Source organism: Lampris incognitus, chromosome 19 (assembly GCF_029633865.1).
Source record: "Lampris incognitus isolate fLamInc1 chromosome 19, fLamInc1.hap2, whole genome shotgun sequence".
Lineage (NCBI taxonomy): Eukaryota > Metazoa > Chordata > Actinopteri > Lampriformes > Lampridae > Lampris > Lampris incognitus.
The window spans coordinates 17,585,617-17,601,859 of record NC_079229.1 but is presented as its reverse complement, the minus strand read 5'-3'; the positions used below and the strand labels follow the sequence as shown (position 1 = coordinate 17,601,859).

Here is a 16,243-nt window from a genome sequence, read left to right as displayed (position 1 = left end):
GCTCCGCCATCTCCAGCCTTTCCTCTGCCAGGGTTTGCTGGTCCTTAATGTGGCGCAGAAACATCCAAAGGGATGGGTGGCGCACTTGGACCGCATCATTTAGAGTGCGAAGATAAGCTACAAAAACAAAAACAAGAGGTTAATCATGTAAACTGTTAAAGAAATGTGAATATGCTGAACATGTTGACAGTGGCTTGATAAACATGAATGCATAATACAGCTTTAGGAGTGTAGGCCTTTGTGTGATGTAGACCTCCAAAAATTATGCTGGATTGTGTTCTTACAGACTGGAATCCTTGTGGTGGTGGTCTGTCGCCGCCACCCTGGATTTGACGTTGCCGACGCTGCAGGACCCTTTGCGCATTATAGATCCTTCTGATTGGGACTGTTGGCTCCCTCGCAACTTCTGCAATCACCCCCTGTCAGAATTCTGCACGGTGCACCATTTCTCCATCAGGGGGATGCACGTGTTCCCCAACATTGTGCACAATAATGTTAGCATCCACGTCCTCCACTTCAAATCTATTTGTGATCAGTGGCACTCTACAGTTCCACCTCCAGCACCTCCATCTAATGGTGTCTTGATTGGTGTGGCGCTTCTGATATCTGAAGTTCTCATGTACCAACACTTTGCCCCTCGATCACCATCCATAACTATCGCCATTGTTTGTCTTCTTGTAGGCTAGTAAGCACATGACAGTGAGTTCATGAGTTATCACCGATAACAACCGATTGTTGCAAATTGTTGCATGTTGGCGGGCGGTTTAGACATTGGTGAATTTTGATCATGTGGTTTAGAACGCCAGGAAACTTGCGTGCAGATGACCACACATCCACGACAAGTTTTAAATATTTCCGAACTCAAAATCATGTGTGCATTTGGCTATTTATAAATTATTTTTCGAGCAATATGTGTTTTGTGATTCAGCTTTAGCATTGTTGATTAGCCTTTCATTCATATTTTGTCAAAAAGGCGTATTCATTAGCCTAGGCCTATGTCCCGTTATTTCTGTATTATACAGCATCTTAGAATCTTAAGAGACCAGGCAGATATTGTTATTATTTTATTGTTATTACCATGCTATATTAGCCTACTTTATAATTATAATTATTTCAATTATCAATTTTTAGCATTTCTAATGTAAGGCTATATTGTTATTATTATTATTATTATTATTATTATCATCATCATCATCATCATTATTATTATTATTATTATTGTCATTATTATTATGTTATTATTATTATTATTATCATTACAATTATGATGCTTAAAGGGCCTTACTGAGCAGATGGTTTCAATCTAATATCTGTCAGATGCTTTTCCCAATAAGCTGGTGTGGTTATGATGGGAACGACGGCTTTCTAGGGAACATAGAAGAAGTGGGTCGGAATTGGCCTATTGTCGGTATCAGCCAGCTTACGCAGGAGTCTATCCCTGGTACAATGCGCTAGACCTCTGGGAGATGGACTGCTGAGGACGGAACACAACACCTATCCTCAGCTCCCAGCACTTCTCGCACAATGTGCTACTCATACGCTGAGTTGGCGGCACCTGGGATCGAACTCACGACCTTGCGATCCATAGGCGAGAGCTCTACCGACTGAGCTATGCCCGGGTACAATTGCCCAAGGAACATAGGCTTACTATATTACATTCAGACACAGACGAGCCAGCTCACCTACTCGGCGAGGCGCATTTTCCTCGATAAGTGACACATTTCACGCATAAATATCAGAGAACTACCGGGGTGGGTTATGCGCCCAAATATAGGCTATAGCCTAATAAGTTGAAATTGGTTTAGTGTCGAAAGTTTCCACATACTTTAGCCAACCTGGACTTTGTGAATTCATTTTTGTGATATAAAAATAGAAATCGTATGATTCATTGTCTTCTTAATAATCTGCCCTAAATAATGCATTATTGAAAATGCACTTTTTGCGCCAAACAGCGTCAAACCTGCTGACCGGGGAACATAGGACCTTTCTTTATAAATAGGGTCCTATGTTCCCCGGGTGCCTTAGGGGAACATAGGACCCTTTTTATAAAGAAAGGTCCCATGTTTCCCTGCACATACAAAACGGGGAACATAGGACCCTTTTGGGGAAAAGTGGGGAATATAGGGCCCTCTGTATACAAAAAGGTCCGATATTCCCCGGTCTCATACAAAGCGGGGAACATAGGACCCGGGGACTATAGGACCCAGGGACTACAGGGAGGACCCCTCTGCTTCTACTGTGTGACAAACTGTGTTAACTCTGTGTCTTATCTGTCTATCTGATACCCTCCTCTTCTTCACCTCTCTAGTAGCTCTTTTGATGTCTCATCTGTCTGTCGCACTCCTCATCTCCTCTGCTCTCTCCTCCTGTTCTCTTCTCCTCTCTCCTGCCCTGCTCATAAAAAGGATGCAATCAGCATATGCCGACCAAACTCTAACCAAATCTCTCATTTTCTGATGTGATGATTAGATCATAAACATGTTATTTGTTGATTTCTTTTATACATAGACTTAACCAATTATTTGAACACACCAACCAGTGTCAGATTATACAAAAGCAAACCATTAATGCACTATTCCATCCCATAGGGGCTAAATAGTTGTCAGTGCTCATTATTCAATATGGGCTGACAGTCACACAACACAGCAACACTATTGGATGCCAGCCACAGGCCAATATTCAATGGAGCAACAGATGTACATCAATCAGCATTCTGTTGCTATTTATTACTTACTGCTGTATAATCAGTGGATTTTGTGCTCTCTCCATCTGATAACATCTAGCTTCACGGCCTCATCCCATCCTCTGTTGTCCTCTTTCAAGTTCTCTCTCTCTCTCTCTCTCTCTCTCTCTCTCTCTCTCTCTCTCTCTCTCTCTCTCTCTCTCTCTCTCTCTCTCTCTCTCTCTCTCTCTCTCTCTCTCTCTCTCTCTCTCTCTCTCTCTCTCTCTCTGCATCCATTAACATTGTGGCACTCATGTCCTGACTCATCTGCTGCTACAGCAACAGGAGATAACTCTTCCTCCACCACCTCTAGCCTCGCCTGCACCTTGTAGCCTTCATCCTTTTGCTTTTTGAAAAAGCTTCTTATATCCATAGCCTTCAAGTCTTGCCCTAGTGAATTAGCTAGCTAGCTACCACCAGATGCCGAAAATGACGAGCCCTGTCACCGGTGCGCCCCGCTTCCCTCCCTCCCTCCCTCCCTCCCTGCCGTGCTCACACAAAATGTGTGCATGCCAAGTAGTATGAAGTAGATCTGCTGCTTTAATGACACAAAAGGAGACAGAGGACACAAAATGTACTTGCGTTTTTCATCAGCGATATCATATTATTTGTGCGGACTTTAACGCGTGATCAAAATGACAGATGAATAGATCCGGGGCTGTTTTTTTTTTATTCTTACTTTTGTAGAAAAAAAAATGTTTGAGATCCTGGGCCATCCATAAAAGATTCAGGGTTGTAGCCTTGTACACCCAGGCCTAACGACGCCACTGTCAATTGTTATTTACATTCCTAGACCTTTTTCCCTCCAAGTGCAAAGTAATTTCAGCTGTCAAGTCTAAGTTTCGTTTTACTTGTCTTTTGAAGATATGGACATTTTTAACCCGTCTGGTGCCAGTTATATATTCTAGTAGTTCACCACAGCCAGCAAATAGTCTGTTGTAAAGTGAAACAGAAAATCAAAAAACAAACACACCATGCCAAGCAGGTAGCTAGCTAGACATGCTGTTGATGTCTCTGACCACCTCAGAATGTAGTTTGGGTAATTGGACTTTAACTCCATTTTGGATGTGTTTACACCTATATTTTTAAGCTGTCCTGTTGTGACCCGATCACCCAAGATGCTGTTTAGTGCCGGGTATCAGCAAGGCCGAGATGTCAATGAGAGGAACCATTTCATCAGGTGTGAAAGAGTGCGTTTGTGGCAATGCTGTAGCTGATAGAGCTTCAACATCATGTTTCGACAGGGATGGACACGTTAGCTGTCGGTCTTGAAACAAGCTGGTCTCCTGCCAACCTACCTGTAGCTAATGGAAATGTGATTTTCATTCCCTATAAAGTTAGCCGTGTATGCCTGTTTGAATGAGTTATTGTATCTGATAGCTCATAGTCTTGGAATGACCATGGATGTGTACTTCAGGTGTTATCCAGAAAAACAAAGGCTTTGTTTTCCTCTTGCAGTTGCCCTTGACTGATCATTGGCTTTCTTAAAAAACTGTCCTCTTTATAATATTGAGTTGCCATAACAACAAACCATCAACCATTCAAAGTAAAAGAGATTTGATTGGTCACATTTTTCATTTTATTGCATTATAACTTTGTTCACGGTTAGCTATTTGAATGGAACAGATGAACTCAGTCATAACACGTCACTACTGGGACCTTGATGGGCAGAAATATGTGTACTACAAACTGGGTTTGAATTTGAAAAAAAAAACTGAAATTGAGTCACATAATTTGAAATTGGATTTGAAAAAAAAAACAAGTTGAATCACAATTTGAATTTGTATTGTTTAACTTGAACAATGGCATTGGAAAACTGAATCTGAATAGCATAATTTGAAATTGAATTTATTAGTTTGAAACTGAATTCCAAACTGTATTCAGTTCTCAATTCAAATTCAGTTCTTGAAATTCAAATTCAATTCTTGAAATTCAATTACAGTTTACTGAGATACACAGTCGAGTGCAGATTCACAGAACTCCTTTTTTGGCCAATCAGCACCTATGTTTTTGACCATTTCTTTCACTCCCATTGATCCGTGGACTTGTAGGGAGTGATGTATGTTGAAGAATGTTTCTTTCCATCATGGATGAGGCTGGGACTGGGCTTGCAAACACGGTAATATCAGTTTACCCTATGTTTTAGCCAGTAGCGTACCTAGGGGTTTCAGTCAGGGTCTTCAGTAATGAACTGACCCCCCCCCACACACACACACACACACATTTCTCATATGGATGCCGATACAGCCAACACAGCCACATACAAAATTCACTATCATGCACTATATGCACTACTGCATCAACACCAAGACAGCTGATATTCAACAACCACAATGCACACCACTGTGCACTATAGCAGTTATCGCAGCATCACCATCAGATCTTCCTTTATGTCACTCAGCAGTCAGATAGTACATGCACACCACATGTCAATTAAAATAAGAAAAGAAAATGTAAAGATACAAATTAAAGACACAAACTATTAAACAAAAAGTATCTGTCGAATGCCTTCATCTTCACTGCACCAGAGGAGAAGTGATCTTGTAGCCCACCTCTGCTTGGACCTTGTCCACACTAGTGGGCATTATGCAGTAGGCTGGAACATCAGTGACTGTCTTGGCCTCCCCTATCCGCACTGCTGCTTCAGTTTTATACAGGAGAACCCCATTATGTGTGCAGGACTCTGCTATGCCAGCCATGCATGTGCAGTGTGCACACTCCACTTGGCCACTGGAACTGAGGATCACTCATGGCTTGAGCAGAGGTTCATTAACCCTAACCCTAATAACAATAGTGTTTTGGCTGGAAAGCACACTTAGTGAAAGTAAAAAACCAAAATGTGGACTAAGTGAAAGACAAACTGTAATGACTAAATGTGATGCCGTGTTGGCCTCGGAAAAAAAGTTGTTATGACGAGTTCAGATTGGTGACAAAGAGAGCTTGTTGGCACGGTGGCGCAGTGATTAGCGTGATCGCCTCACAGCAAGAAGGTCCTGGGTTCGAGCCCCAGGGTAGTCCAACCATGGTGGGTCATCCCGGGTCGTCCTCTGTGTGGAGTTTGCATGTTCTCCCTGTGTCTGCGTGGGTTTCCTCCGGTTTCCTCCCACAGTCCAAAGACATGTAGGTCAGGTGAATTGGCGGTACTAAATTGTCCCTAGGAATGAATGTGTGTGTGCGTGTGTGTGTGTGTGTGTGTGTGTGTGTGTGTGTGTGTGTGTGTGTGTGTGTGTGTGTTGGCCCTGTGATGACCTGGCGGCCTGTCCAGGGTGTCTCCCCGTCTGCTGCCCAATGACTGCTGGGATAGGCTCCAGCATCCCCGTGAACCTGAGAGCAGGATAAGCAGTTAAGACAATGGATGGATGGATGGACAAAGAGAGCTTTGTGTGGGTTGAGTGCCGATTACCTACCTTTGTGCGAATGACGGTTTTCTGGTCGTCGACTCTGAAAATCTGCAGGCCCTGCACCCATCCATTGATAAACTGAAGGTCTGGAGACATTTATAATTTCTGAACTGCTCAAATGTGTAAGCGCTGACACCGCAAACAATGTAGGAAAACACATCTGGAGATCACCTGACCACTCTGTTCGTGCAGATCGAGCCCGTTAATTTCCTTTATTTTGTTGAAGTAGCACTCCTTTGCTTCCCTTATTCAGCTTCTGTCTCTCCTCTCTCTCCAAGGAATCTTGCACTTGATCTTTGCCCGGTCCATTTGCTGTTGGGGTTTTTTTGGGGATTCCCCCCCTTTTTCCTCCCTAGTTGTGTCTGGCCAATTACCCCACTCTTCCAAGCCGTCTCAGTCGCTGCTGCACCCCCTCTGCCAATCTGGAGAGGGCTGCAGACTACCACATGCCTCCTCTGATACTTGTGGAGTTGCCAGCCACTTCTTTTCACCTGACAGTGAGGAGTTTCGCCAGGGGGACGTAGTGCATGGGAGGATCACGCTATTCCCCCCAGGTTCCCCCTCGAACAGGCATCCCGTCTGACCAGAGGAGGCACTAGTGCAGCGACCAGGACACATACCCACATCCGGCTTCCCCTCGACAGACACAGCCAATTGTGTCTGTAGGGACACCTGACCAAGCCGGAGGTAACATGGGGATTTGAACCGGCAATCCCCATGTTGGTAGGCAACAGAATAGACCACCATGCCACCTGGACACCTGCCATTCTTGTGTTTTTTTTTGTTTTGTTTTTTACCTCTATTGATTTATGTTTGTTGTCGCTGTAAGCAAAATGAATGTATACAAAGAAGTGTATCCTAACTAATGGCAACCACAACCCAGAATGCAATGTGCCATCACGTGGTTACCTGTTCTGTATTAACAGAAGCCTACTCAGGCCAAAAAGTTACCATGGCGACGGATCAGGAGCAAAATTCAAATGAAGTAATTTTGCTCTGAAACGGCGAGACATAACACTACAGTTTTTACACAGAACAGAGAAAACACTCTAGGCTTTCGAAATATCGAGCTCTCATTGGTCACTGATATTGTTGAAAGAAAACTGTTGTTGGATAACATGAATAACAATGGATAGAACTGAAACCAGTCATATTGCTAACTCCATAAAAGATAACTTGGACTTCCAAAGTAAATAATTTCTACATTTCTCTTGAATTGAACCTTTTTTATGACGTTTGCTCTGCAAAAACGGTGGCATGTGGTGCAAGCTTCATGATCTTATGATTGAAAACGATTCAAATTGGATTACAGTGGCTGTGGTCAAAAATGCCTGATCACTTGTCTGAAAATAGATGACTGATTTTCTAATTTCCTGAAAAGTTGACACATTAAAACAGATTAATCATTTTCGATCTGACAGCTGTGAAAGATTTTCTACCTTGTGGTTTTGGTCTATATAAATGATGACTTCACTTTATTTGACTTGTGGCTGTCTAAACTTTCTGGTAGTCATTCTGTCATCCAAACCCCACTCACCTGCCACTGTATACCATGTTAGGTAAAACGCTCTCATTCATTACTCAGTTTAGGAACTCTACCAGGATGTTTTAGGTCCTGACCGGCATGGAGGCCACCCTCCCCCTGTGATGACTCACATTCTACAATGATCTGATTTACCTTTCCAGTTCCTGCACAAGCAAAATCAGTAATCCGAGACTGCAAGGCTGCATGTTGAAGCCTCCCATGTCATATCTCGGCTGTCATACCTCCCATCTCATATGTTGTGGCCTGACCCCATTCAGCCACACATTTTCAAAATAATAGTACCCAGCAAAGGCTGCACTCTGAACTCTTAAGACTGTATGCCGCAGCTGAGATTTTTTTTTCTAAGATAATTCAGGACAATATATGATTATTAATCAGGGATCAGGAAAATTTTTGTCATTTCATTCCATGCACAGGTGGAATGAAATGGCTGCACACATGAAATGAAATGAAATGAAATATCATTTCCCCCAGCCACCAGCAGTGCAACACGAAGACAAAAACACATATCCAAACAACAAGAACACGTATTTCCAAACTACAAAAAAAACTACAAAACACATATATCCAACATATTAAAAAAAAAAATTCACTGTCCAAGAGAGCAAACGCCAGGATGTCTGTCAGTACTGCCAGTCTTCATGGGCTAACAGTTAGCTTAGCCTGCCCCGCTTCCGTGTCCTGTCAGATTAATGGCATATTCATACTCAGTGCGACGTCACTGGTCGAGTCTGGATGCAAGCAGAATGTATTTGAACAAATCAATGAATAAAGACATTGTTAAGGACATCCACTCCGATCACCCTATCACGTACATTACATATGGTTAAGTTTAGGTGTGACTTTGCAGATGTAACGGTTAGGTATTAGGTTAGAGATGGCTAATTTTAGGTATAAGATGAGAAATGATTAAGTTTAGGTTTTATGTTCGAGATAGGTGTTATGTTACAGATGGTTCAGTTTATGTACTAGGTTACACATTAGGATAACCTGTTGTACTAAGCTATTAGAGGTTAGCATACATGATGATGATGATGATGATGAGAGGTTAGCGTTGAGTACATCAGTCAATTTAGCCTTGAACTGAATGGCCCATTTCACAGACACATTGTCTTGCATATAAAAGAGAACAAGCGGTGATGAGGAAGTAGACGGTGACACTGACACTGACTGGTTATTGACAGCTAAGCCATGCAGACATCAGAGTCGCCTTTGGCATTACATGATCCGTGTTTTGATTTCTCTGTCCCACAAACATGAATGTGGGAACCCTGTGGTTTAATTTCAGCACCGTGTCTAAACTTTAAAGAGGGGAAACCCTAATGGCCTCACAGTGGAACTGTATAAAGACCAACACGTGAATACGTAATTGCTGGTTGTTGGCTGAGGGCGGTTTTCTTTCCATGCTTACATCATTTACAAGCGTTAGGTGTTGGTGATGTTTTAATGGTTTCCTTTCAAGCGCACAAACAGGACTGGAAGCAGCAAGGGGCCAACGTCTGTGTTTAGATTTCCTTTTTTCTCGTCCTTAGATTTTGTTTTTCCATTTTTTCATCAGTTCTATTTTTGTTTCTACTTTTTTTTTATTGCTTCGCCTCTCTTTTTAAGAATGAATGAAACAACTTGCAGGTCAGCTCTCTCTTTCGTTCTCTCTCTTCCTCCCTCGGCATCTCTCTATCTCGTTTACTTTATGTCTCCTTTCCCTTTGAAAGAAAGAGGTCAGTACTTTTGGATCTCTTTGAGCCAAAAAATAAATAAATAAAAGGATGAATAAATAAATAAAGCCGACTCCCCAAGACTTCAAAGAATGAAGGAATAGGAGGAAGATGGGGAGTCGGAGTGAGTCATGCCACAAAGGGGCGGGCCCATTACTCTAATTAGCACTCCTTCATGCATATTCTGACCGTCCATTTTTCTAATTTCTTTTTAAAGTTTCCTTTTAGACCACCTCTCCCGCTGTATGTGTCTCTCACACGCTGTCCCTCTTTCCTTCTTTATACAGCAGTCTCATCCTCTCTTCCTCTCTTCCTCCCCCTCATTATGATTCACTTCAATGGGTGCTTCATTGATGTTCTCTCTTTCTCTCTTCCACTGCCTCTTTCACTCTTCTTCCTTTCTCTGTTTCTCTGTCCAACTTTCACACTCTCCCTCCATCCCTCCATCAACCTTCTTCCAACTCTCTCTCTCCACTGCCTCTTTCTCTCTTCTTCCTTCTTTCTTTATGTCCAACTTTTGCACTCTCTCACTCATCAACCTTCTTCTACCGCTCTCTCTCGCTCACTCGCTCTCTTTCTCTCTCTCTCCACTGCCTTTCTCTCATCTTCCTTTCTCCCATGTCCAACTTTTGCACTCTCCCTCCATCAACCCTCTTTATCGCTCTCTCTCTCGCTCACTCTCTCGTTCTCGCTCTCTCTCTACACTGTGTCCCTCCCCTGTCCCCTTTTCCCCCTTTCTATTCCCCTCTTTATCTGGTAACTGCAGTCTAGTAGTGTGTGAAGAGTGGCAGCCTACCTTTTCAAGGGGAAGGGAGGTAAACAGGCCAGGCTTTCACGAGGCTGTTGAAAGGAGACACTGTGGCGTGACGCACAGTCGCTTTTTTTGTCACGGTCACACTCAAGACGGGCATAATGAGGGGTGCCAATGCTTATCGTTTAGCAACACGCAAGAGACGCCGGTGGGCTCAGAGTCGACTCAAGTCCTGGGCTGCTTGTGCCTTCTTCTGCAGCATAGACTATTTTTTCTACCCCCCCCCCCCAACACAAAAGAATTGGAGCATTTTAGGTGTTTGGGTGGTTTAACGCCAACAGCATAAATTGTTTGCATAAAAATATGCAAACAAAATTATATGTGTGCATTTCTGGTTGCATATTTTATTATTTTCTGTTGATAGGTTCTTTAATGTGGAAATGATAAGAGTGTGGGGGAGGAGGTCAGTGTTTTCTGATCTCCTCAAAGGGTGTGACCGGGTGCAAAGTGGGTGGTGGAAACAAAGTAAGGCTTAGATTAGCGGCGCCAAAACTAAAGTGGCTAAAACATCATGCTTTACATACCCCTCAACCAGGGCTGCAGGGGCAATAATTCAATACTACCATTTATCTTTCAACAGTATTGCATCGGGATGAAATTCAGATATTGTCATATCATGATACGCAATTTTGTTGTTTAAATTGATGATAATCTTTTACCAAGAACTGCTCACAAAACGAGCTCTGGAACATTTGTGGGAGGATCATTTCAAAGCTGTTGTTGGTGTGAATCGTTGGTGGTGAGTGCGAATTTGTGAGTGCATGTCCCCGATCTCCTCTCTCCATCTCGCTGCCTTTCTTTAGTCTTTCACTGCCTACATCGTCCCTAGCAATCTCCATATTCTCTCTCTCTATTTCTCTCTCTATTTTTCTCTCTATTTCTCTCCCTCGCTTCAGGGGGAGGCTCCTGCCTTACATTTGTTCTGCTGTGTAATGAACAAATGCCTGCTGTCAACGTCTTCCTTGCCCCATGTCTGTGGGATTCCTGCCAAAGCCATAGCAGGGGATGGGAACTCTGCATTTCATTATTTTATAGCTGACGACTAGCAAAGTGTTCCATTGAGATTAAAAAAATGAAATGCAGAGAAACAGTGTCTGTCTCACCATCTCTCTCTCTCTCTCCTTCCCACCCACTCCCAACTTGCTTTCTTTCTCTCTCGCTCTCTCTCTCTCTTTCATTCCCACTCTTTCTTCGTCTTGCTTACTCACTCCCAGTCCTCTTTTTCTATCTCTCCATATCACTTCCTCTATCCACGCTTATTTCCCTCTAGTCCTCCTCCTTCCTTGCTTTTCAGTACGTATTTCTCGCTTTCTCTGCTCGTTGCTGTCTTGGCGTGTCTCTATCGCTGTCTTTTAACCCCCAACACCCACCCATATGAATGGTTTCCTGTTTCCTGTCTGTCGCTTGGCTCTCCATCACCCTCTCTATCAGCAGAACGGAGGGGGGGGGACACCTACCTACAAATGTAGCGGTCAGGAACAATGGACTTGCTGCGTGTTGTGAAATAGCCGAATTGGGAGTGATTTCCATTTCAAGTAGTGGCTCTATCTGTTTTTTTTTCATTCCCACTTGCTGAATCCCAATATTTTTAATAGCTGTTGGATTTATGAGCATCACTGTGGTTTGAAAGGTGAAATGGATGGGTCTGAAAACAGAGGAGGGATACTTTTGCTGACAGACTGCTCTTTTCTTCTCCACTCTTCGTCTCTTTCTGTCATTATTTTCTCTCCTGTGGCAACCATCCCTCTCTCCTCACATTCGATTTCCCCTTCTCTCTGTACCTCTCCCGCCCTCCTCTCACCCCACCGTCCACCTTCCCCTGCCCTCCCGCTGTTCCACCTCCATACCCCCTCCCCATTTTTACACTTCCTCTTATCGTCACTAAATCCTTCACTCCTTCCCCCTTCGCTTCCTCTTTACCTTCCCCTGACTTCTCCCCTCCACCCTTCACTGACATTGGTTGCCCTCTCCCTTCCTTTATTTCCGCTTTCTCTCCTCCATCCTCACTCCTGCTGTGTCCCCTTCTTGTCCTCCAGGCTCTCGCGGTTCCTACAGCAGCCAGCACAATCAGGAGCCCCTTCGACCCCTTGGGTCCCCGGAGCACCACATAGATCCCATTTATGAGGAGCGGGTCTACCACAACAAAGGCCCCATGAGGAGCCTGAGCCAGGCCCAAGGGCCAGACACGGGTCCCTACCGTAACAACACTGGTAAGACCCCTAGTACACTTCTTTCAGTCTTTCAGGACTGTTACAATTCAACTCATGCATTTATTTGTATGATTTTAATTTTTCATGTGCTGTGTGTTTGGTTTGGTGTTACACTTTGCACAATATTGTTCTGCTTTTTGATGTAATTATCTTTATTTATCTGGAACAAACTAACTTTAACTTCAAGATAGAATTTGAACTCAAATCACTTATGGCAAATACAAATGATACTGGCCCTCAGGAGATAAAAAGGGGCACATGCTTGTTCAGTGCTTCTCAGTCAAAAATAAGGGTTGTAAAGGAGTCTATTACCTATACCCCCCCTTACACACCGCAGTCCCATGTGCGTACACACACACACACACACACGATCTGATATGGCCGTGTTGGTGTTGTTCCCACGACATCATAAGTAATGTTGCTCCAGGACTATCGTTGCAATGGACCAGTCACGTTGTTGTGATGTCGTCGCTTTGCAACACTAGGAAAAAGACCTGGAAAATACCAAAGCTAACCTAACATAACCTCAACCTAACCCTAACCCTATTGCTCTGATAAGCACAAAACCTTCACACACACAGACACACACACACACTCCCACAGTTGCTGGCACTCAGTTGTGGGAAGCATTGCATTGTATTTTAAATCTGGCCTCGTTGAGCTTATCCGGATGTGGGTTTAGGTACGCCACGTTAATCCCATTTTGCCCACATGAAGACATCCGATCCGGTCATGCCACGTTTACAGCTCCCTCGATGTCATTAGCCAGCCTAGCTTTAATAGCTATCATTAGCATTTGGGTCAGCAGCAGAAGGTAAATATGCCAGTCTCGATGAGTGCTTGGTTTTGGATCATTTCACTCTATGGGATATCTGAAAAGAGCAAGAGTTGCCTTAAAGCGGAGTGTCACTTTTGAAGCTTCTTCAGGGTGCGGGGTCAGTGAGCTTCGTGTTCGCCTCGTAGAATATGTTACTTTGATCGCTGTCTAGGAATTGCTGCTCATTAATTATAATTGAATTGTCTTTATAAATAGGAGTTAATCTAATCAATGGTTGTCAGAAGTGTACAGAGAGAATATACTGATATCTCTCTTTTACTGTGCCTTGGACTTGTGGCGTTGATTCGTAGGAGAAAACTCACAAAGGACAATTTAATTTCAGCTACCAAAATCAATAAACTGAGGATGAGATCGTGCATTTAATGGCAGAGTCTGATATTTGCACTATTCTGGTAAGAGAATCCCGTGTCTTAATTCAGTTTTTCATCGTGTTTTCTTTTTCTTAATTCCTTTATGGAATACTGCCAGTGTAAGCTTTTATCATCCTGTGGATAATTCATCATAAACACGGGCCAGATGTTTTCTGCACTTTCTGCAACAGAATAAGCTTCATGTTCTTGAATACTATTTCCAGCAACTGCTTAGGCAAAGTCTGTCAGGACTACTTAGCTGGTCTTAAGTGATCAATTCTTTGCATAATTAGGCCATTGAATGCAGACTTGGCTACAGGACAATATGTTAACAGTCATGTGAATAGCTCATGCGGTGACTGGGGCGGCGGTTGTCTTAATAGAGATTCATAATGTGCAAAGCAATAGCACATAATGAACTGATAAGGATTGTGCTGACATGGGAAGCAGTAAGTCATTAATTATGTCATGGTGCCTTTCTTGGCCATGACATACTCACGTTATTGGTTCATTATGTTGGCATGGATCAAAGTAATTAATGCTGTACGTCATTCCTTTGGCGGAAGGAAGATATGTTTGTGGTGGAAATTTTCTTTGAAACCAAAGTTGTGTATGCCTTCCGTATAGATGATAAATGGCATCAGGCTAACTCGAGGGCAATTTCACCACAGTTAAATAAAATCACAGTGTTCACGGAGGACTCGGGTGAGCTACATGTGGCCATGAAGAGGTGTTGAGGCATGACACAATGAAAGCACCTCACATAAATACGGCTGCACATGTTTTAATTTCCAAGGGAGTTGAGTTTCCTGAATGAGCTCGAGACATCAACCCAGGTGAAGTGGTAGTCAGGCAGACAGAGAGACATAGAAGTGGACAAAAGCAGGAGAAGTGGTCTTTGTTGTCATTTGATTTAATGTTCCGTGCAGCAGGGTGACATAGTGAGTAGACCCCCTTCAACTGTAAGACGAGTGTTCAGTCTGTATGTATGCATATGCTGAAACGTCTGTCCTGTTGCTGACCAACCACTCCTGGGATGGGTAAAATGAAAACAACCTCACCATGATCAATAACACATTATATTAGGAAAAATGCAAGACAAGCTAACAGAAGGCAGCGCAGTGGTTAGCACTGTCGCCTCACAGCAAGAAGGTCCTGGGTTCGAACCCAGGCGTTGTCCAACCTTGGGGCTCATCCCAGGTCGTCCTCTGTGTGGAGTTTGCATGTTCTCCCTGTGTCTGCAGTGGGTTTTCTCCGGGTGCTCTGGTTTCCCCCACCATCAAAAAAGACATGCATGTTAGGGTTTATACTCCTGTCTGTGTCCCTGACCGAGGCATGGCAAGACGAACTGGAGTTGGTCCCCGGGTGCTGCACGGTGGCTGCCCACTGCTCCTAGCTACACAGCTAGGATGGGTTAAATGCAGAGCATAATTTCCCAGTGGGGATCAATAAAGTATATCAAAATCAAATAAGCGAAGCAGAGAGATAGACAAGAAGAACGGTAACGCCCCAATTTATGAAAAACTTAGATTGTTTTCACAGCACCCGTCGTAACGTCACCCCGACTTTTCCATCTGTTTGCCCCGTCTCTTTCTTTTGTCCCCTCTCTCTCATTTTTACAATCCCCTTTCTCACTCTTTCTTTCCTCCCCAATTCTCTCTAGTCCATGTTTGATTCATTCAAAATACACCACATAGTCATGCATATCCGGTTTAGCACTAATATGCACAGGCACAGTAGACTGAGTGCACGTGTGTGTTATGTGTGTGTGAGTGAGTGTGTGTCTCTGAGGCAGTGACGCTCAGTGCCTCTCATTCCTGGATTAAACCAGGCCAGTGCCCCAGAGGACTGCAGGTTAATGTGGCCTATTTCAAGCTATTATTCTGGCATGGTCACAGTCACACACACACACACACACACACATACACACACACACACACACACACACACATACACTCTCTCTCTCTCACACGCTCTCTCTCTCTCTCACTCACACACACACACACACTCACTTTCTCTAACACACACACACACACTTCCTGCAGCTAAGGCACTGCGGCAGTGATTTGCCTAGGGATGCATCTTATATACAAGTCCTTTTCTCTTAGAGGACATTAGTGTTTTTGATTTTTTTTTAAGTCACATGAACATTGGCTTTCCTCTCTATTTCCCCTCATTTTTTGCTTAAGTATCATCCGTTATCGCTCTCTCTTGCTTTCTCTTTTTCTGACTTCACCTTTTTCCTCAATGTCTATTTTCTCTTAACCCACTCTCCCCATTTCTCTCCCTCCTTTTGCCTCCTCGCCTACAGTGAATCACCAACATCTCCCTTTCTTTCAAGTTTCCTTTCTTTCTCTTCATCCTCCGTCCATCTATCCATCATGGACTATAGTAGGTTGGTGGATGGTGCACATCAGTGAAGTAATGACCCGTGTTCCTCAACTCCACCACCTTTACCCCGTTCAGTTCCCCTCCCTACCTCTCTTTTCCCTCCCTCTCTTGCCAGCCAAGCTCACATTCACTTCATGTTTCTGGCTTTAGCCCTTTCTCTTTTTCCTCCTTTCCTTTCCTTCCTTAACTATTTCTTTGCCTCCTTTGTTTGCTCTTAATGTTCTGCTGTTTCTCCTCTTCCTCCAAGACAAAGGTCTTA

General features: G+C 43.6%; 1 protein-coding gene across 1 annotated transcript in view; it reads left to right on the top strand.

Moving 5' to 3' along the window:
• ctnnd2a (catenin (cadherin-associated protein), delta 2a) overlaps positions 1 to 16,243 on the top strand; it is a 315,513-nt gene that overhangs the window by 89,203 nt on the left and 210,067 nt on the right. The window contains exon 10 of the mRNA XM_056299200.1: positions 12,232 to 12,405. Coding sequence (XP_056155175.1) covers positions 12,232 to 12,405 — 174 coding nt within the window. The remainder of the gene's footprint in view (positions 1 to 12,231; positions 12,406 to 16,243) is intronic.